The following is a 23,127-nucleotide window of genomic DNA, read 5'->3' as shown; positions in this document are numbered from 1 at the left end:
TAGTGGACTGCTAGCTACTCTGTTGCGGCTGAGGGGTGCTTTCTTCTGGATTTTCCTCTTGGGGGTTTGTCTTGCCATGGTTTTCCGAGAGGGGTTCTTTGCTGGTGCTGTCTTGGAGGTAGAGGGTCCTGTAAAATCATTGGCGGGTTGAGATTTTTGTTTTTGTTTTCTTCTCGCCCTACGTGGAAGGGACACCTCAGGTGAAGCAGCTGGCAATGGTCCTAAGCGCAGAGAGGTGTTGATTCAGCATTGTTCAATCTCCTGGTGGCTGCTTTCATTTTGATGCAGTAGAGGAGCGTTGACTGCAGGTAGGAGAGGTTGGCTCTCTCTAGGGGAGAAGAAGCTTTGTTGGGGGTAAACGTGAAACGGGTTAGCGTGAGGGTCCCCATCCGCACATTGTATTGACACATCTTAGAGGTGTCCCAAACTAAGATTTCCTCCTCTTCCTTGGGAAGGAGATATTGTGCAGTCCGGTTGAGAGAGTCTCTCAAGTGCTGGTCTACGCAATTGTGTTGGTGGGGAGACCTCCGCTGGTGTTAACGAGTGATTTTCCCTTGGTGATAGGAGGATCATGGGTTCCCTCGGAGGGTTTTGTGGTGGCTTATGCCTACTGGTGATAATTTGGGAGAGGCGTTGTGGGTGGACTCGTTGGGAACTAGAGTGTGAATGTCCGTTAGAGTGTACTTGATCATCGTGATGAGATTTGGGCCTTCTCTCAGGAGGTGGTTCCTGTGATCTCTCCCGAGAGGCTCTCCTTGGTGAGTTCCCTTAGTCTCTGTTCCCTGTGTGGGGGTAACATCTGGGTGGGGTCCAGCTCTGCCGATTTGTCTCTTGGTGGTGGTGCATTTAGGATGTCGAGGGCTTGAATTCTGTTGGCCTCTTTTTGTCTGTCAAGAGGGATACGACGTTTATGGTTTAGTTCCCACCGTTGGTGTGAGCGTTGACGCATGGCTATCAAGGAAGAGAGCGTGTTTCTTTGGTTTACTTCCGTAGGGTTACTTGAGTCGTGGGGAACATTGTCTGTTATCTTCGTGTCTGTTTTCCGGAGGAGAGAACATTCCTTTTGCTCATGGGACAAGGATACACAGTGGAAGTAGTGTTTTCCCAGATTCTCGTATTCTAGTTCCACCGTCGCAATTTCCCCGGAGGGTAAACGAATAGAAACCTCTCGTTCCAAAGGTAGAAGACCATTGACTACAACTTTGACCCGACCTTGAGTAGCATCTTGTGCTACGATTCGTCCAACCTCCTGTCCAATATTGCGGACTGTCTGACTATCCCAAAGGAGGGCAGGCAGCTTATGGATAGTAATCAAGAACTCGATAGAATTGGGGAAGGAGGCAGAGATAATGGGTTCCCACGGATGAAGGATGAGCATCCATTTTTTGAACTGGTAGGGGGAGTTAGACATGACTGTTTTTAGGTCTGTCTCTGATTCAAAGCGAAACTGGAAAAGTTCCTTGCCTAGGGCTCTCCCGGAGACTCGGTTTGTTAGATTCCAGATCTGCGGCATATGCTCCACAATGTCCTTGGCTTTTTGGAACCGTGGGTTTGTTACCCGGCCGAGCAGGGTAAGGTTGTTTTCTGCTGCCAGAGCCAAGGTATCTCTTGTCGGGATTCTTACCGGGGATCTTCTTTGGACTCGGAGAGAGCCCGCCACCCATTTACCTTTTTCCGTGTGCGAAAACCGGTGAGACATGCTTTAGTTTCGAAGTTGATGGAGAGGAAGACGAAGAGGCCAGAGAGTAGAGAGGAGAGTGAACAGACTGCACAGAGGCAGTATCGTGGTTATACCCCTTTGACATGGAATCAGAAGATATTTATAGCATTGGCTATCGCACGGGGAATTCAGTATCTACATGGCTAGCCAGAAAAAATTATATCCATAGAGACTTAAAGCCTTCAAACATACTTATAGGAGATGGCATGAGAGCGAAGATCTCTGATTTTGGTTGTATGAAGCTCATACCCGAGGGAATAAACTCAGTTGAGATAGCAACAGTGGTCAGGACCTTTGGTTATATTGATCCACATATGGTAAGTTGGTGCAAATTTAATAATTTTTGAAATTATATTTATAGGTACGAAGAGGGTTACAAAAAGGCGGATGTTTATGCGGTTACATGAAGAAAATGTGGTCATGCGGTTACATCCTAATATAAAAGAAAATGACGATACATTGAGAGATTAGGAACAAAATGTGGTCATGCGGTTACATCCTAAGATAAAAGAGACAATGTTCTTGACGTTGATTGATGGTACCATAGCAAGGGAAGAAGAAACCATTGAGAGCATCAGGAAGATTGCCAAATTGGCCGAATACTGCACATCTCAAAAGGTTGAAAGTATACCGAATATGTTTTAAACAGTGAATTGGATGGTTCCTCTTGTGGAGCTTTGGGAGCCACGACTCTTCTAGAAAATTTGCATAGGTGGAAAATTGAAGCAGGCGAAAGAACATCAATAGCTTTTTATGGTTATATAATGTATGTCACATGTATGGCTTTCTATAGTAATATAAAATCGATTGAAAAAAATATATTAAAATATTATAAAGAAAATGACACATGTTGTAATAAGAGAGTTAACATAATGTATGTCATATAAAGATGTAATGCCCTCCAATCAGAATCCCGGTTTAGGGGATGCACCGATCGATGCGGGGTATGCATCGATCGATGCAAGTGTTGGTTTGTGCAGAGCGATTAAGTTAAACACTTGTTTTTGTTGCGTTTTGCTTTTGGAAAACCCTTGGGTCGGGCATTTAATGGAGAGAAGTCGACAAGTGATGGGGTTTGGCCGTTCTTTGTATCCATAAAGATTTAGAAACGTTTCTGAGTTTTCTGTGAGTTTTAGGAGCTTTCTAGGTTATTTTTGGCGTTCTTGGAGAGTGAACAAGGAGATCTGAGCATGGGTGTCGAGTAGGAGTCGTGGGAAGCTTGTTTCTCGTTGGTCTTCACCGATTTTTGTCATACTCAAGATGAGTGTATGACAATGGCTTATCTGAGCATGGGATCTCGGAGTTCTTTGTGTTTCTCTGTGATTTTGGGATGATTTTGCATATTTGTTATGATTTTCGTGTTTCTCTATGACTGGTTTTGCTTGTGGATGTGTTGTCGGTCATTTGCTGATGTTGGAGGAGGATTCTCGGTCGATGACGGTGTCTGAAACTGTCGCTAGGGCAGCTGCATTGGTCGATGTAAGGTGTGCACGGTCGATGCAGTCGTGAGGATTCGCGAGCAGTCGAGGCGATGCATCAGTCGATGCAAGGGTGTGCATCAGTCGACACAGCTAGGGATTTGGAGAGTTGCATCGTTTGATGCAAGGAGAGCGGCATCGGTCGACACAAAGCGTGTGTCATTTGTGGTTTGATTGAATTTTTTTATATTGCTATTGTCATTTGGTGCTTGGATTTCTTATTGCTTGTGTGTATAGCCTAGTAGATGGAAGGACTGCCTCACTATATATTTCTGGTAATACTTACGCCTCTATTTTGTATTGTGGCGTAGTAAAGGCAAAGTGTGATCGTGGAATCAGGGCGATGAAGAGGAGGATGTTATAGAGGCTTGATTGATTGTTAACTAGCAATGGTTAGGTTGCTAGAGTTGAGTCAATAGAACATTGTAGGATGTTGGATTTTGGTTATTGACTAATTTGGTTTATTGGTTATTCATTGTTGGAATTTTATTGGTATAATGGTATTCTTTTGGTTATCCACTGTTGTTGATTGATGCTAGGTTTTTAGTGGGTATGGTATCAGAGCCATTACGTTTCTAGATCTAGGGTTCACTGTAGCTTTTGTTGTTGATGTTTGGGGTTTCATGCTAGAGTTGATTATTTGATTTAGTCAATTGTGTGTGGCATGGGGTCCAAGAACATCCTCTTCGAGCCTTCAAGTGATTCCACGGTAAGTTGTGTTCCTTGTGTAGCTAGGATCGTTTTTGTTTACTTACCTTTTTGTTCTTGGTGATACAGATGGTTAGAGGCAGAGTTGTTGCTTGTCGTGGACAAGGTCGTGGACGCGGTCGTGGTCATGGTAGGAGCAGAGGCCCAGTTGTCAAAGAGACTGTGGACCAGAGTGTGTCAACGGAGGGCATCAGCGACTCACAGGTGTTTCAGGAGGGATTATTGGGTGTGGCTGGTAGTGGTATCGATGGGGGCCGTAAGAGCCGCTGGATTTGGTGGGGGCGGTGTCGGTGCCGGGTTTGCCGGTGATGTTGGGCTTCCAGGTGTGAGGGTCGCAGCAGGTGGAACCCCTGGTCGAGATGATTGTATTGCGGACTTGTTGACACAGGTGTTAGAGCGGTTAGCGGGAGCCGTCCTGGTGCAAGCTCAAGTGGTGCCACCAGTTGTGGTGGAGGTGCTGCAGCCGAGGGATGCTGGAGCAGGTGTTCACTCTTAGTATGTCGTTATGCTACGGGAGATGGGTAGGATCGGTATGATGTGGTTCTCAGGCGATACCGACCCTACAGTGGCTGATGCTTGGAGGACGAGGCTGGAATGCAACTTTTAGTCTCTCAAGTGTCCTGAGGAGTATCGGGTGGACATAGGGGTCCATCACCTGGCAGAAAATGCTTATGTGTGTTGGAGATCGGTGACTGCCAGGAGAGTGCAAAGGGACATCACTTGGGCTGACTTTGCGGAGCAGTTCAACCGCAACTACTTTCCCCGGTGTGACACCTCAGTTTACGAAGAGGTTTAAAAGCATTGATTTGGCCACCTATGTTACAAAAGTGCACTTATCTTTTCAGTCAAGGGTCCTGAGAGAACTCCACAATTAAGCATGCTTATGCTTGAGTAGTCTCAGGATGGGTGACCTTCTGGGAAATGACTGTCGGAACTGTGCGAGTGAGGACAAAATACATAGAACGATCATGTGGTGATTTGTAGGGACGGGGACGGTAACAAGTCTTTAAATCCTCCCAGACGTAGCCAATCTTCGGATATGGATGGGCTCATGGGCCTAGTGAGAGGACGTGAGGCCCATTAAAGAAGGTGGGCCCATGGACTAGAAGTGGATATGGGGTCCACAGAAAAGTGGCGGTCATGGAGTTACAAGTGGTATCAGAGCTGAACCAAGACGAGTGTGGATTCGAGTGGGCGCACACCATCGGGGGTGACGGTCTTGGTGCGCAACGAGGACATTGCGATCTATTAGTGGGGTGAATTGTGACACCTTGGTTTCCGGAGAGGTTTAAAAGAATTAATTTGGCCACCTATGTCACCAAAGTGCACTTATCTTTTCAGTATATGATCCTGAGAGAACTGCACAGTTAAACGTGCTTATCCTGGAGTAGTCTCAATATGGGTGACCTTCTGGGAAGTGATTGTCGAAACTATGCGAGTGAAGATAAAACACAGGAAAATATCATGTGAAGATTTGTAGGGACAATAACAAGTCTTTAAAACCTCACCGATGTAGCAAACTGATATCAGATATGGATGGACTCACGGTCCTAGTGAGAAGACGTGAAGTCCATTAAGGAAGGTGGACCCATGGACTGGGAATGGACATGGGATCCACTGAGAGGTGGCGGTTGAGGCGATACACCCTCGAGGCACTAGATCGGATGGGGTACAGTTCATGCAGCTTATGCAGGGGTCTCGGTCGGTTCGTGAGCTGGAAATGGAGTTTTAGTCGGCTTCCGGTGTATAGGGGCCAAGGAGTCACATATCCTGAGGTCTTTGAGGGTGCTTCAGGATGAATTGCGGGTCCATTTGAGAGGGTGTATTTATGCCTCCAGATCGGATTTGGTTGAGTTCGCGGATGAGATAAAGGAGGACATGAGAGCTTATGTGATGACAGCTAGTCTGGCGATTTAGTCTACGAAGGGTCAGTTTCCTGGTGGTTCCGGCAAGGACAGCAAGCCTGTGCAGAGAACCAAGAGGAAGTGGAAAGCTACTCAGAGACCGAGTAGTGCGGGATGCTACGGGTGCGATAGCACGGATCACAAAGTGGTCAAATTTCCATAGAGGGTTAAGCAGCGGGCAGTGACAGAGCATCGGGCGGATACCCAAGTATCTTACCACTGCAGGGAGATGGGGCATATCAAACCTCGTGTCCCCATGTTGCAGCAGATGGAAGTAGCGGCGGTGCAGGCTAGAGGGCAGCCAAGAGTGCAGCTGGGTGTGTAGCCGGTGGGGCGGATCGAGCCGACGACGCGGTTGTACTCGACCGTGGAGACCAGTGGCACCAGTGTCGGATCGATCACATGTATAACTTCTAAGAATCAGACTTGGTCAATTCAGTAGTTCAGATCTAATGTTTTTTACATGAGGTTTGTGTAGGGACCTTGTCGGTGGGAGGGTTTATGTCCCATGTCTTGTTTGATTCTGGAGCAATCCATTGCTTCATTACCCCAGAGTGCGTTGAGAACGCCAATATTAGAGGAGTTTCCATTGAGAGATCGGGAGTTGTCAGGGTTGCAGGAGGCAAGCTCCTAAAAGTCCTTGGACGGGCGAGGGACATGGATATTCAGATCATGGGGAAGTCGAGGCCGACAGATTTGATTATCAGTCCTGTTGAGTTGTATGATGTCATCCTAGGGATGGATTGGCTGCATCGTCACATGGTACATCTGGACTACTATAGGGGTAGAATGGTATTCGAGCGTCCCGAAGGAAAGTGTGATTTTCGAGGGGGGAGACCAACTTAGAAGAGTCTCGTGATCTCGGTCATACATGCCGGAAAGATGATCGAGAAGGGGCGTGAGGCTTATCTGGTTACGATTTCAATGCTGGAGATAGTAGGGCAGTCTTCTGTTGGAGGTATTTGGGTGGTGGGGAGTTTGAGGATGTGTTCTATTTGTTGCAGGGGTTACCACCATCTCGGTCTGACCCATTCACGATTGAGTTGGAACCAGGGACAATGCTGTTGTCCAAGGCGCCCTTCATGATGGCTTCAGCAGAGATGGCAGAGCTGAAGAAGAAGCTGGAGAATTTGCTGAGCAAAGGTTTCATCTGTCCTAGTTATTCACCATAGGGAGCACCTGTGATGTTTTGTCAAGCAGAAAGATGGGAGTTTCTGCTTGTGTATCGACTATCGGAGTCTGAACCGGATCACTATGAAGAATAAGTACCCTCTCCCAAGAATTGATGAGTTGTTGGATCAGTTGAGGGGTACTACTTGGTTCTCCAAGATCGATTTGGCATCGGGTTACCATCAGATCCCGATACATGAGGAAGATGTGAGGAAGACTGCCTTCAGGTCGAGATATGGGCATTATGAGTTCGTGGTGATGCTGTTCGGTTTGACGAACGCGCCCGCAACGTTTATGAGATTGATGAACAGCATGTTTCAAAAGTTTATGAACGTATCTGTCATCATTTTCATCGACGATATCCTGGTATATTCCAAGAGTCCTGAGGAGCATGCAGTTCATCTGAGAGCAGTTCTGGAGAAGCTGCGGGAGCAGAAGTTGTTTTCTAAGTTGAGTAAGTGCAGTTTCTAGCAGCAGGAGATGGGGTTCTAGTCATATTGTTTCATCGGAGGGGTTTTAGTGAACCCAGAGAAGATTAAAGCCATCAGGGAGTGGCCGAGACTGCAGAGTGCCACTGAGATCAGGAGTTTCCTGGAGTTGGCGGGCTACTACAGGAGATTCGTTCTGGTTTTTGCGAGTATTGCACAGCCGATGACCAAGTACACTAAAATATTAAAGAAAAATGACACATATCGCAGTAAATAATATAATGTATATCATATAAAATCAATTGAAAAAAAATATAAAAATATTGTAAAGAAAATGACACCTGTTGTAGTAAGAAAGTGTGACATGACAACTTATTACAGTTTGTCAAAATAGAACCTTACTTTATTATTATTAAAGAAAAAATATTATTATTTTAAATAATTAATATGCAATCAGTTGTTACATTTTAAAGAATTAATATGCAATCAACTCTCATATATGATATGAATTTCAACATAATCAAATTAATATGAGAGTTACAAAATATGTGATGGAATATGAAATTTAATAAAATATGTGAGAAGGTTCATAAATAAATACATTTATTATTTTTCAAATATAAATAGTTACAATAACTAATAATATATTATATGAGTTCCAAGCAAAGCAAATTATATACATCTTATTATATAAACATTGGTTCTCAAAGTTAGTAACTCACCAGATCGTGACACGTGTTAATTTTAATGATTAGAGATCAAACTTAAAAACTCACCAGATCATGACACGTGTCAATTTTAATGATTAAATATCAAAGTTAGAAACTCATCAAATCGTGACACATATCAATTTTAACAATCATAAATCACATTTTTCAACCTTGGTAAAAAACATAATATAATTGTAATCTTATTATATTAAAAAAAACAACTAAAATAAATATACTATGTGCCATCCATATCAAAGTTTCATTGTTACAAAGATTCTCAACAACTACATAGTAAAATAAATATACTACATGTTTCATCCATATTTGGTCGTATAATTATACTATATAACCTAACACATTAAATTTTATGTCTTTGTTTGCACAAAAAAAAAATTAGGTCTCTACGGTTAGCCAATTTTGGACACTAAGTACTGCAACAAGATTTGTTAAGGTACATACGAAAAAAATGATAATCATGAAGAACCAATTGGCAGTCTTAGGAAAAAAGCTTGAACTGAAGTTTGAACTAATGTTTTTATTATATTAAAAATTTTATTATATAAAGTTGGGTTTTCAAATTAGCCACATGTCAAGTATACTGATGAGATAATGACACGTGTCAAAAATTATTATTTTTCAAAACAGCTAATTAAGAAAATAACATTAAATCTAAATAAAATTTACATGTTTATATCTAAAAAAATTTCTAAATAAAAAATAATAATAAAACTAATCTATTTTCCATTGTACGCTAATTATATTATACGTGATTCCTCAATAAGATTTTGACATGTATAAACAAAAAATTAATTCACTAAGATGTATATTATTATTAATAAATAAATAGTGAATAACAAATTTAAAAAGAATAACGTAAGTTATATCAAAAGAATTATTGTTTTTGAAACATAATAAGACAGCTAATTAAGAAAATAACATTATATCTACATAACATTACATGTTTATATCAAAAACTTTGATCTTTGATTTTTTTTTTCTGATATAATTTTGCCAATCTATTGTGTGGATCTTTGATTCGTGCGGGTTTTTCGATAGAAGCTATCAGATGCAATGAAATGAAATCGAAGTATATAATGCCCTCTAATTTAATCGAGGATGGAGACACTGATGGAGGTTCCAAAAGTTATTCTACAGTTAGTAGCATTATAAGTTTGGAAGATAAGTCGGTGGTTGATGTATCTGGTCAAAATTTAGAGTTTTCTTTTCTAAATAATGTTGATGATTCCGGTACTGAAACAAGAGCTGCTTGATCGAGTTATTGAGAAGCAGTTTCAAATTTGGGAAGTTGGAATGGTATAGCATTTTAAAATTGGTTTCTAACTGGATTTATATGGTTTTCTATCGTATTAGGTTCGTAAACCGTTTAAACCAGGTATATGGAGAAATATATGAGAACTTTTGATTCGGGTAAAAATAAGTTGAGAATTTATGATTCGAGAATATTTGAGATGAGGTCATAACTTTAAGTTGTTTTGGTATAATTGGATACTTCTGAAGAGTAAATAGGTCGTTGCTCTTTAACGTGATTATGACATATGTCATGTTTTGGATTGTATATAAAGTTTCTATTTTGTATATTTGAATTATCTAAGACTTATATATACCATCATGATTATAATTTTCAAATTTTTATTTTTATTATATTATATTAAATTTCTTTTAATTTCTCAACTTTTATTGGGTTAGTCATAAAATCATTGTAATCGAGTAGATAATTTTCACCTGTTGTTCATCCAATATCTTTGGAGTAAAAGCAACTTCATGGTTAAAGAAACTATGTCACAAAACAAATTTAGTAATTATAAGAACATAAAATTTGTTTAATTTGTTTAGAAGATATTTTATAGGTGGTAATAAAGAGCATACTTTAACAATAATATAATTTTGGGTATAAGAACATATTTTCAATGGTAAAACATAGAGTAAAATTATATGTGGTTACTTATTAAATGTTGCTTTGATGAATTTGTTGCATGTAAAATATTTTGAGAATAAGTTGTGAAACATTTTTGAAATTTCACAATAATAATATCTGTAATGATAAATATTTGGCAAACGTTTTAGTGGGATATAATTTAGCTTTAAATAATTGTAATAATTGTTATAATTTATTAAAAATATATAAATATAAATAAATGTATGAAGGTAAATACAAATATTCGCTAACTTAAATTATTTGTATATTTATTTTAGGAAATAAAATTTCTTTATATATTTTAAAAAAATTATTTAAGATTTAGTATTTATTTTTTTCAACAATTTTTAAACCTGCACATTGTGCGGGCCTTATCTAGTATTAAAATATACTTTAGTTTATTTTAATTAAAATCAAATTTCAAAATTATGTAATAATCATATCATGTTAGTTATTTCTATTAAAGTAAAGAAATAGAAGAGAAAATCCTTATTTTGGGCAGAAAAAAATGCTACACAAATTAAAAATAAGTTGAACATCTTATAATCTATACTATCAAATTAGATTTTGTCCTAAATATAAATATAAATAATATAATGTATATCATATAAATTAAATTGAAAAAAATACACTAAAATACTAAAAAAAATGACACATGTCGCAATAAATAATATAATATATGTCATATACAATCAATTGAAAAAAATATACCAAAATATTATAAAGAAAATGACACGTGTTGTAATAAGAGAGTTAATATAATGTATGTCATATAAAGTTAATTTTTAAAAATACCCTAAAATATTAAAGAAAAAATGACACATATCGCAAGAAATAATATAATGTGTCATATAAAATGAATTGAAAAAAACCAAATGTTGATAACTCAACTGGTAAAAACTCTCTGGTAAAGTCTAGAGGTCGCCGGTTAGAAAAACGACGCTTGGAAAGAGACCATATAAAATGATCTGGTTTATGGCCTGAGAGGCCTGGAACCTCTTAGTAATTAAAAGAAAAAAAAAATCAATTGAAAAAATATACTAAAATATTATTAAAAAATGACACATTTTATAATAAGAGAGTGCCACTAGTTTATCACAATATATAGACTATTCTAGTGCGAGAGAAAGAAAAGAAATTGTAGTTTAAAGAACATATTGCTAAGTCAGTTTAGCTTCAGAGAAAACATTGTCGATCCTACAATATTCAGTCTCAACACTACAACATGATCAGGTGCCTCTTAAAATATTATGATATTTAATGTAATCCCGGTAGCCTAAATCCATGAGGCAAGTAGTGTTAGAACAATGAAAGAGACAGAGGAGTACGCGAAAATAAAGAGGGAGAAGAGAGTTATTCGAGGCTACGATATCAGCTTCTAATCTTGTTCTCCATAAACAAACCATGAATCAACGTGCTTTAAGTGTAAAACGTCGCAAAATCTGTCTCCAAATTTTCATTATTACTAAAACCAACCCAAAATTCGTGATATAAAGTTGACAATTGTAGGCTTAGTTTCAAAATCTACATGATCCCAATGTCCATCCATTGCTGCACTGTCTTTGAGTGCAGAGAAGACAAAGTCGTTTCTCATTGTAGTTTATCTTTTCTTTGCACCAATTTGACAGTACTAAAGAGACTGAATGAAGGTTTTGCTTTTGATAACAACTTGGGTTATGTGGAGCTGAGTTCTCCTCTTTGAAATCTTGCAATGGCACAGCTCATGTTGGACCCAAGCCATTCGGTGCAACTGTGACCGATGTTCCATCCCGGGATATACCAAAATCAGCTAATCTCCGGTTACCTTGTAATGGAACAAACTGTAATGCTCCTCCAAAATCCCACCAAGGTTCAATCCTTATCGGTTAGGTTGTCTCGACCATTGCCTTGTCCGCTGTTAGCATCCTCTTGTTCACGCATTATCGTAGACGCAAACAGAAGCTTTGAACCGCTTATGAAATGTCGGACACCCGTCTCAACAACTCCATAGGAGGAGGCTTTAGGAAGAACAATGGTTCTTATACCAAAGGTTGGGATCCACTTTCAGACAATAGGAACCTCAGTGTCTTTGCTCAACAAGTTATCCAGAGATTTCGATTCAGCCTAAGAGAGGTTGAAACCGCTACACAGTATTTCTCAGAAGTGGATCTGCTTAGAAAAAGCAACTTCTCTGCGACTTACAAAGGAATTTTGAGAGACTGTCGCGATCAAACGGTTAAGTAAAACCAGTTGCAAATCCGAAGAACCTGAGTGTGAGAACCGAAACTAAATTCTCCTCTCGAAGTGTTTTTTGAACGAAGGGACCTATCACCGTACTAATTTCGAACTAGAATTTAGAGACAGAATGTTTCAATTTCGAACTAGAATTTAGAGACAGAATGTTTCGAGAATGAAAATGAATATTATTGCTTTTTGGAAGTTTTTTCGATCCCATATCATATCAAATCACGACCCGCGAATCTCGCACTCCATAATAAATGAGATCTTTGACCGCTCTCCGGATCTCCGAAGTGACTTGCCCGCCGTTACGCTCTACTTCGCTTCTCCAACTGAACTTAATGGGCCGGACTCTTCTGTGGCCTCGGCCCATATTGCATGTTGGTCATGAGCTGAGGCCCACGACCCGAGGTAACTAACTGTTGGTACCAACACTGAGTTGCTTCTGGTGACCCCAATTCTTTGAGCACCAATGGCATTAACCTCCAATGCAAATACTCCCAGTTGGTTGAATACATACAGCCCACACAACAATCATAGAAAACATAAGATGAGAAAACTTACATTAACATAGGCTGCATATTGACTCAAAAAAAACCCTAATTACGGACAACAATTCCTAATTCACATAATCCTAATATTAATCACAACCCTAATTCATCTAGATCTTACCAGATAGGAGGTGTACTCTCCAAGATACGAAACGGCAGCGTAACGCTTAAAGAAGAGAGCCCGAAGCTGGCAGCTCACTAGCAAGTTAAATTAGCCCATCTATGTTTTTCTTAACCGACTATAAAATCGTAAAAATATATTCACGAGAATATAATGGTAACTAGGTCTCTTTAGTACGTGTATATATAGCTAGGTTTAGGTTTATGTAGGTCTTAAATACAAGTTTTTAATATATCTCTTTATTCGTTCGATCCGCAAATCATGAATGCATCATCATCTCCCATATCGATTGATCTCATCATGGAGATCCTGTCGAGACTGCCTTCAAAGTCAGTCGCGAGGTTTCGTTGCGTGTCGAAGCTATGGGGATCAATGTTGGCTAGTCTATATTTCAAGGAGTTGTTCCGGACCAGGTCCTTGGCTAAGCCACGCCTCTTATTCACCATCGTAGAACATGATAAGTGTCGCTTCTTCTCGTTGCCTCAGCTTCACAACCCATACGAAAAGTCGTCGTCGACTCTTGTAGCAGCCGCCGAATTTCATGTGAAGTTCCCTCGAAAGATCCTTCACAATAGTGACCGACGATATTTTCAACATGGCTACGCCTCTGGTTTGATCTATTTCTATGGTGCTACGTACGACGAAAATGTTGTGATATGTAACCCCAACACTGGAGCGTATGGAGTCTTACCTTTACTGAATCGTTACCGAAAGACGTATAGTTTTTTCATGTTTGAACCGATTGATAAGCAATACAAGGTGTTGTTCATGGCTTATCAGTCTGGTTGTGATCGTAATCATAAGATTATTACAGTAGGAACCAGAGATATGAAGTGGAGAACGATAAAATTTTCCTAGCGACATAGATATTAGGGAAGCAAGATATGTATCTTGCGGACCAAGTAATATGGACCGTAAAGTCCATTAATGAAGTGAAGTCCACCCCGAAGAATATTCTAGATTTTGATATTACTTATTGTACAAACTATTTCCTTATGTGTTTAGGAAAGTTTACATTATACAATATTAGCAATATGTCAAAGCTAATCACTATATATATGTATGCCTTAAGCTTATGAAAGAGAACTCAATAAAATAATTCTATTTTTATTATATATGACATGGTATCAGAGTAATCGATCTAGTGGATCAAAACTAAAAGCTTCCGCATCTTGTGTGATCTTTTCGTGATCATGGAAAATCTCATGGACGAAGAAGATGCTGACGATGATGATGGGATTGATCGTTAAGTTATCTAGATTTTTTTTTTATTATTATTATTAATTTCTGTTTCTCTCTTAAATTAAGTATGGAGTTTGGTGTTTTTATTTTAATTATTATTTGGAGGTTAGTGGTACGTGTCTGCATTTTTTTTCAAAGGTTTAAGTATTTGGCTTTCTATATCTGATTATGGTTTTATTTCGTTTGTGCGAGAGTTGTTAAGTGGGGGATTCTTACGGGTGGCTATAGTTAAGGTTTTGTGGGTTTAAGAGGAATTAGTCATGATTTTAAAAATATTTCAATATTTTAGTTTGGTAATAGTTTTAACATTGTGGGGGAGTTTGGTTATAGTTTAATCATTAGGGGATTTATTAGAACACTTATGTTAGGTTATTATTAGTCCGATTTGTGCACTTCCAAGATAAGGACAATTGTTTGTGGAGTTGCAGGATATGCGTCCACGGGATGTTGTTATTTCCTTTTTACCAAAATCGAAGACGAGCTGAAATTCCATCCCTTTCTCAATACTGGAGTTTATACTTTGATGAGTTTGTTGACATGATTTGTCCGTCCTTGACAAGTGTCCACGACATAGGTGTTCCGCTTTGTGGTTGCATAGTTTGCGTTTTGCGTCCCACCTTTGTCGTGCGGGGGAGTATTAGGGAAGCAAGATGTGTATCTTGCGGACCAAGTAATATGGACCGTAAAGTCCATTAATGAAGTGAAGTCCTACCCAAAGAATATTATAGATCTTGATATTACTTATTGTACAAGCTATTTCCTTATGTGTTTAGGAAAGTTTACATTATACAGTATTAGCAATATGTCAAAGCTAATCACTATATATATGTATGCCTTAATCTTATGAAAGAGAACTCAATAAAATAATTCTATTTCTATTATATTTGAACATGAAATTGCGAGTGAAGGAATATGCATCGATGGGGTTTTGTATTACTTGGGTGACACGTCCTCTTGGGATAATGATGGTCATAATTTAAATTCTGATTATGTGATAGTATGCTTTGATATTAGATCTGAAAAATTCACCTTTTTTGACACTAAAAGGTTTTGTAGATTGATAAACTATAAGGGCAAATTAGCGGTGATTTATTTCGAAGATGATGTCGACATTCTTTCGTTTAAGTATGATGAGAAGAATCATGTCAAGGCTGATGCCATTAATAAGTTGCATGTGTGGGTTCTTGAGGATGTGGAGAATCAGGAATGGTCAGAATATGCCTACACTTGGACCGATGATAAATATTTCCGTCGTCAACACGTAAACGTCGTTGGAGTGACTGCTTGGGGTGAAATTGTCTTTTCGGTGGACAAGTATACACCTAAACAACCGTTTTATGTTTTCTACTTCAATCCAGAAAGGAACACTCTCCAACGTGTTGAAATCCAAGGTTTTGGTAAAGGGTGGTGTAACATTTACACATTTGTAGACCATGTAGAAGATCTTAATGTTAACGATTTAGAACTACTCAAGTCATTCCATGCTCCATCTGTGAAGAGAGAAGAATCAGAATTTGATTCAGATTATATAGATTCAGAGTCAGAATCAGACTACTGACTGACTGAAAAGGGACAAGGTGAAGAAACAATGGGCATGTCACTTTCTGCTCTTATCTATGTGTTTTGTTTTTTTATTTTAATCTTAATTATCTGTTCGTTTTTGCTCTTTTGATATGTACCTTTCACATTTTAGATATTATAATAAAGTAAGTCCGATCGACCCTATCTTTTTCTTTTTTTTTGTCAACAACAGATCAGTTCAAACGAGCTAATTGGTAGGAAAATCGTTTACAAACAATACTTGGTGCGGAGATGTACACGCTTGGCGTGCCAAAGAATCTGCCCTTAAATTAGCATTTCTAGGAATTAAAGATAAAGAAAAGGAAGAGAATTCCTCCCTATCAGTCTTGATGTCGTCAAGATACGCCGAGAACGCTGGCCAGTCGGAAGGAGAAGACACCATCTTCACCAAGTCTGAGCAGTCAATATAAAAAGTCACCTCTCTGAAGTCATGGCCGATCATGCAGCGCATCGCCCAAAGGAACGCTTCAACTTCAGTATGTAATGGAGATAGACTTCGCCTGAAATTCTTGGCACCCAAAAACGGCAATGTTGTCTGGATCGAGGTACAACACCAACCAGCACCTGCATACAAATCCCCTGCTTTCCAAGATCCAGCTATGAAGCATCGATATCCTGAAAAGACCGAAGGAAGGGAAACCGTAGGCACCCTAACTGGCAACTCCGAAACTACTGGAAAGGTGGGACTGGTCACTAGATCATCCTCTATCTGAGCTTGCTGCCATGCTGCAGCTTCACCCTCTGCTACCCTAACAATATCCTCTGGCCTTTCGGCAATATTGTCAAAGACACGTGCATTCCTTGCTTTCCAAATAAACCACATAAGCCAAGGGAAAGCCGCAATATGGGTTCCCGGATTCTGCTGCCCTAAAAAGTGATCAACATTTGCATATACTGATTTCGTCGGGAAGGAATTAGGTCCCACCGGCACATTTGCTAGCGCCCAAACCTGACGGGCCGGAGGACACACAAAGATGGCATGATTTATTGTCTCCGAATCCGCGACGCATCGTATGCACCGTACATCACAAGCAATACCCCGTCGTCCCAAATTTGCCGAAACCGAAATACAACCAGATAAGACCTGCCACATAAAATGCTGGATCTTAGGTGGGCAACGAGCCCTCCACACACTAGCGAGTAGGGGGGTAATTTCCGGGCCATAACCAGTGGCCGCAAAAGTCCGAACCACGTCATGACGTGCAGTATGATAGCCTGATTTGACTGTATACTTCCCAGTTGTCGTGAAATGCCAACCGAAGGGATCATCCCTTTGGTTACCACCCAACGGAATAGCCCTGATTAATGCAACATCAAGTGGATCAAAATGCTCATTGAGCATATCCAGACGCCAAGAATTATTTTGTCGATCAATTAATTGATTCATTTGAAGAGAAGGGTCCTTTAACGGCCCCTTGCTGGAAGCTGGTCTCGAGAATTGAGCTGGTACCCAAGGATCTGACCATATAGAAATGGTGTCCCCAGAACCAACCCGTTTAATAAGCCCTTTATTAACCAGAGAGCGAGCAGAACATATACTCCTCCATCCATAGGAGGGAGAGTATGACCTAATTGGATCCAACGGATGCGTATTCCTATAATACCTACTTTTGAAAACCCTGGCAAACAAAGACTCTGGAACGTCTATCAGATGCCAAAGTTGCTTGGCCAGTAATGCCGAATTAAAGTCATCCACATTCCTAAAACCAAGACCACCCAACTGTTTGCTAACACATAATTTCTCCCAGGCAAGCCAATGCATGCCCCCTGTCTGACCATTTGTACTCCACCAAAAATTTGCCACTGCACTGGTAAGCTTGGATGTAATTGTTTTTGGTAACCGAAAACTAGACATCACAAACGTTGGAACAGCAGTTGCAACAGATTTAATCATCACTTCCCTTCCCCCTTTTGAAAGCAAATTTGCCGTCCAACCATTCGTCCGACTTTGAATCCGCTCCCGAACAAAAGAGAAAACCTTGGTCTTAGCCCCACCCAAACTTTCGGGTAAACCTAGATAGGACCCCATACCACCCAAAGTTGTGATCCCGAGAACATCCTGGAGCTCGGTTTTTGTCTGCTCATCAATCTTGTGCCCAAATTGTACCGAAGATTTTGTAAATTTATTTGCTGACCCGAAACAGACTCATATTGTTTTAGAATATCTAAGATAACCCGACATTGTCCTCTGTCCACCTTACAGAAGAAAAGACTATCATCGGCAAATAACAAATGCGTAATTGGCGGACATTTGGTCGCCACTTTTATCCCTGTAATAAGCTTCTCCCTCTCTGCTTTCCGTATATTAGCAATTAACACCTTTGTGCATAAAATAAACAAATAAGGAGATAAAGGATCACCTTGTCGCAACCCCCTCTGTGGCACTATCAAACCATTCGTCTGGCCATTAATACGAACCCTATACTCGACTGAAGTGACACAAAACATTATCCATGAAACCCATGACTCTGCAAACCCCATCTTCTATAACAGAGCTGCCACAAAATCCCACTCAACCCTATCGTATGCCTTACTCATGTCTGTTTTGATGGCCATAAATTTCCCTTTGCAAGACGGGTTTGTACGCAAGCCATGAAACATCTCTTGAGCAATAAGGATATTATCCGAGATCAGCCGACCCGGAACAAAAGCCGATTGAGTCTCGGAGATAAGACCAGGTAAAACCCTCTTTAGTCGCTGACATAAAATCTTAGAAATGATCTTATACCCAACGTTACACAAGCTAATCGGACGTAATTCTGCCATTCGAGTTGGCTTTGCCACCTTCGGAATAAGGCAAATATGAGTCCGATTGAGGTCCTTGTCAAAAACTCTCTCCACTAAAAACCTATTAACCAAATCCACAAGGTCCGTCTTAACTATATCCCATGCTTTTTGGAAAAATAAAGCTGTCATCCCGTTTGGGCCTGGGGCTTTATCCGGATGCATCGTAAATAAAGTAGATTTGACCTCAGCCTCCGTAGCAGGTCCTGTGAGCCACTCATTATCCTCGGCAGTAATCACAGTATTGACCTCCCTTAGGACCTCCTCAAAATTTTCTGGATTTGTTGAAGTGAACAAATCTTCAAAATATGAGACTGCCGTGTGACAGATATCAACATCCTCAGTGGACCAGATGTCGTCCCTATTAAACAAACCAGTAATCCGATTACGAGCCCGTCTCTGCTTTGTTAAGGCATGGAAATATTTGGAATTCTTATCCCCCAATTTCATCCATTTACTCCAACTCTTTTGATACCAGTAGATCTCTTCATCCCCATACGCTTGACGTAAACGATTCTGCAATTCCGAGATTGTAGAAGGAGGAATTGAGTCATCTGCCAGAGCCACCTCCAACTGCCGCTTTAAGTCCTCAATGGTTTCCCTACCGTATGGGACTTGTGATTTACGCCACTGAGAAACCGCCTTCCGACAATTCACAACTTTTTGCACGAAGTTATCTGAGTCCTGATCCAAATCCCTATCCCACCTCGATGCTATTGCATCCATCAGCCCCGCCTTACCAATCCAGCAGCGGTCAAACATAAAACTCCTCTTCCCCCGCGGCCTTTTAGCCCCAATATTAACCACTAGAGGCTTATGATCAGAGGCTATCATTGGTAAATACTCCGTCACCGTATCCGGGAACAAATCATGCCAATCCTCATTCCCTAAGGCTCTGTCTAACCGACAGCGTATAGGTTTTTTATCCCGCCAACCCCTCTAAGACAAACAATCACCAATAAAAGGAAACTCCAAAAAGCCACAATCCCAAATCATCCCATTAAAGGAAAGAAAAGAGGAAGGATGACGTAATTTCCCCCCCCCCCCCCCCCCGTTTTTCATGGTTCCCTGTCAGCTCATTAAAATCCCCAACCAAAACCCATGGGGTGGACCGATTAGAGCTAATTCTTAGAAGGCGTTCCCACACCATATCCCGATTCTTAGGGACGGGATCCCCATAAACAAAAGTTAAATGGATAATCCGGCCTTTGAAAACCGCTTCAATATCGATTAATCTGTTAGACTCAAATAAAATCGATACCTGAAAATCATCTTGATTATAAAAAAGAGCCATACCACCACTATAACCAATAGGATCAATTGTTTTCAGATTCTTATATCCGAAATGACCAACAAACTTTTCTAGAATAGAAGTAGGTTGTTTGGTCTCCATGAGGAACAAAAAATCCGGCCGATGTTTGGACCATAAATCCCTAAGATTACCAATTGTAGCCTTATTACCCAGGCCTTGACAATTCCAACTCACAATATTCATGAAATAAATAAAGATTTTTTAGGGTAAAAACACCCAAATACATCCCCTCCCACCCTGGAGATAATATAAAATTGAAAAGTAAACCATATTACAAATCTTCCTAAGAAAACCATATTACCACCAAAAAAGCCGTAAAGCAAATGTCCAGAAAAAAAAGATACCCAAAAAATACCCAATATTCAAGAGAAGCGTATGACCATGAAGCATAACGACATAATATTCAAAAGAAGATCCCCAAAAATAGGCCACCCAAAACCCATGGAACATCCGTAACCCAACGTACCGGAAAAAACCAATACGGAAGAAAACATCCAGAAATTAAAAACCTTACCATGCATATATAGAAGCATGCGAAGGGGATAGAACACCTTTGCTGCCGAGGGAAAGATTAGCAGGCCCAATAAGAGCCCAAAACCGGACCCCCATAATTTGAACTTAACCAACAGGTGATTTAAACTATATGAAACCCAACACGGAGACAAACAAAAAATTGAGCCAATGTACCAAAAAAGAGGCCAACAGAGATTTATTCTTACTTGTATAAATAAAAAACATCGGGTACAACCCAGAATAATACAAACCAAAACCACAAAGAAAATCCAAAACGAGATACAACGACAACCATACGGAGCTGACATTGATAACCTATTCCAAAAAACAAAATGTGAGAAAGCCAAAAAAAACCAAAGAAAACAAATCTTGCTTCCGGAGGAAAGACCAAGTGAGGTAACCAGCATCCTCATTCTCTTGCTGCCCGTTACGAACTAAACCCATTAATCAGCGGATGGGGTTGGAGGCTTCCCTCCTTGGTGAGAACCAAGTTTCCCATTTTGTCCACCACCCTTGGCAACAACCTTTTTGCGCGGAGATGTTAAAGAGCACATGTTCCGCTTCTTAGTACTAGCACCTGGGAGAGCACTTTTTTGCTTGACCTGTTTGGCTCGTAAAGGAGGCAATGTTCCCCCTCCTTCTTCACCCGTGACTTGTCCTCAGAGACCTTCTCCATAACACCACTAACTGGTTCACTAACTGCTTGATCAGGGACATCCACCTCACCGGTGCTCTCCTCCACAACCTGCTCATCCGTTTCCTGTTCATCCGTGAGGAGAAAATCCTCCTGGGGAAGCCCCTCTGACACCGCATCTTGCTCCTCCATGATAGTGTCCATGAAACCCAAGGTTTGATCCTCACTGAGAGGAAACTCCGGGCCTAACAATGCACTGAGATCATCAGAGAAATGTACCACTTGCTGTGACAGACTCATGGAGCCTGGCTCCGTGACACTTGCATCACCAGCACCAGGAAACAAAGCCTTACACAACCTCTTGTTAACACCTTGTGCAAGAACTGACAATGACTCCACGGGAGGATCACCCGTAGCAACAGCCTCATCCACATTAGGACCCAAAAACTCATCAAGCATTTTCTGCTCATCAGCCATAAAGGTGTGTCCCACATCACTTGTACCAAGTTGAACTTGACCATCCCCCGAGATAGGGACCTGAGAGGTTGAAGCGGTAACAGAGACCACAGGCATACTCTTCTTCACAAACCTTTCATCCGCAGGAGCCCCCCTTTTAGTCTTCCTCCACTTACCACTGAAACCCTGAGCAGCCCGATGATTAAAGCCCTGAGAACCACCACCCCGCCCATTTCCACTAGCAGACCCTTGGTGAGGCACCCCAGAACTAGCACCACTCACCCCCGAAGCATTACCACTCGCCACACCATTTACCATTGCTCCCTTGTAGCTCTGGAGCTTATCCTTGGGCCGAGGATCAAAACCTTCCTCCACCCTCTGTTTCCCCTTATCTCCAAAGAGTGGACAGCGGGATACATCATGACACAGGCTGAAACAGCGCCTGCAATACCCAAATAGACGCTCATAGCTCAGAGATATTATCGTCTCCTCTCCACTATGAAACTCGACTGTGGCATCAAAAGTTAATGGCTTGAAGCCATCCAGCAGAATCTTCACCCGTCCATTATCCAAGTCGACCTCCTCAACATCGCCCAAGTCAGCCCTGATGGTATGGAAAGTCTCATCTGCCCAAAAGTGCAGAGGAACTCCCATCACCCTAACCCAAAACTTGATGAAGCAGGGGTAATGCGGATCCACCACCGGCTCCCATCTGACCAAAGAAATCATCCAGTGATCAAAATGGTAGGGCTCTATCTTCAGTAACTCTTGAATGTCATTCTCTTGCTCAAAATCAAATTGAAACCGTCCCAAACCCAGATCAGCCCCAATCACTCGCTCCTCCATCTTCCATATCTTCGGCAGCATAAACAGCAGCGCCTTCATATCTTGCATCATTGGATTCATGCATCTACCAATCAAGGTTTTAGCATAACCCTCAATCAATGTCGTATTATCAAACTGAGGCACCTTAATCTTCAGCTTACCCCCTGACCCTGACGAACTCCCTTTCATACCCTGAAGCAACAAAGCACTTTGAGACATGACCCACGATGGTAACCAATACCAGAAAATGCACCCGCTCCGAGATAAAAGACAACCCCCGTAACACTCAAAAAGAAACCAAAGACAAGTAAATAGACAAGCTTGTTGAAGCAATGTAGGATGAGGAATAGACATAGACCGTGAACAATCTTTAAAGACAGTCGTGGAAGACCAAACCCCACTGTCACTTAATGCCGGAGCAACTTTAGGAGAGAAAACCTCCATCCCGCAAGAACCGCTACCGAGATCCCCCGAATCTCGACCCTGATTTACCGCCCATGATAAGCCGCAATCAAAAACTAGAGGAGCCAAAAGAATCCTCGAGGCATAATCTCCGATCCCTTGAGTCAACACCCTCTCGCTCCAATCTAAACGAATCTATACCAAATCGACGAACCCGATATCATCGCCAGAATACCACAACACAAAAAGGAAATTAACGGAAAAGCGCTCCTCCATAGAACCTCCCTGTGAATCCAAACAAAGATATAGAGATACACGGTAAACCCTCAATGTAAGAAACCCAGGACCCGAAAATCTCCATCGCAGATCTACAAAATCGTATTCCAGCAAAACCGAATCAACCACAGAGGATCTCAAGGCAAGATCCACCCTCAT

The 23,127-nt window shown here is 40.9% G+C and overlaps 2 protein-coding genes and 1 pseudogene across 2 annotated transcripts; 1 reads left to right on the top strand and 2 right to left on the bottom strand.

Moving 5' to 3' along the window:
* Positions 1–715: 715 nt before the first annotated feature.
* On the bottom strand, positions 716–1,699 carry LOC147920721 (uncharacterized). Its single transcript, XM_087501197.1, has one exon. It carries the CDS (start codon positions 1,697–1,699, stop codon positions 716–718), a length of 984 nt encoding a protein of 327 aa, XP_087357323.1.
* Positions 1,700–13,204: 11,505 nt separating this feature from the next.
* Positions 13,205–15,743, top strand: LOC104768074 (F-box protein At2g23160 pseudogene; annotated as a pseudogene).
* A 2,507-nt stretch (positions 15,744–18,250) lies between these two features.
* Positions 18,251–23,127, bottom strand: LOC147920720 (uncharacterized). Its single transcript, XM_087501196.1, has 5 exons — positions 22,894–23,127; positions 20,953–22,773; positions 20,627–20,690; positions 19,812–20,017; positions 18,251–19,489 (listed from the first exon to the last, which is right to left on the bottom strand). Exons 1-5 carry the CDS (start codon positions 23,125–23,127, stop codon positions 18,251–18,253), a joined length of 3,564 nt encoding a protein of 1,187 aa, XP_087357322.1.

The sequence above is a fragment of the Camelina sativa genome, chromosome 19 (genome assembly GCF_030686135.1).
Source record: "Camelina sativa cultivar CO46 ecotype springtype chromosome 19, ASM3068613v1".
Taxonomy (NCBI): Eukaryota; Viridiplantae; Streptophyta; class Magnoliopsida; order Brassicales; family Brassicaceae; genus Camelina; species Camelina sativa.
This window is presented reverse-complemented; position numbering and strand designations above follow the sequence as displayed.

Excerpts from the sequence above, each read along its gene's own strand:
- LOC147920721 (XM_087501197.1), bottom strand. The coding sequence starts at position 1,699 with ATGTCTCACCGGTTTTCGCACACGGAAAAAGGTAAATGGGTGGCGGGC.
- LOC147920720 (XM_087501196.1), bottom strand. The coding sequence starts at position 23,127 with ATGAGGGTGGATCTTGCCTTGAGATCCTCTGTGGTTGATTCGGTTTTG. Across the intron at positions 22,774-22,893 it reads ATATCGGGTTCGTCGATTTG|GGTCGAGATTCGGGGGATCT; the intron begins GTATAGATTCGT and ends GCGGTAAATCAG. Across the intron at positions 20,691-20,952 it reads GCAAAAAAGTGCTCTCCCAG|GTTATCAATGTCAGCTCCGT; the intron begins GTGCTAGTACTA and ends TTTTTGGAATAG.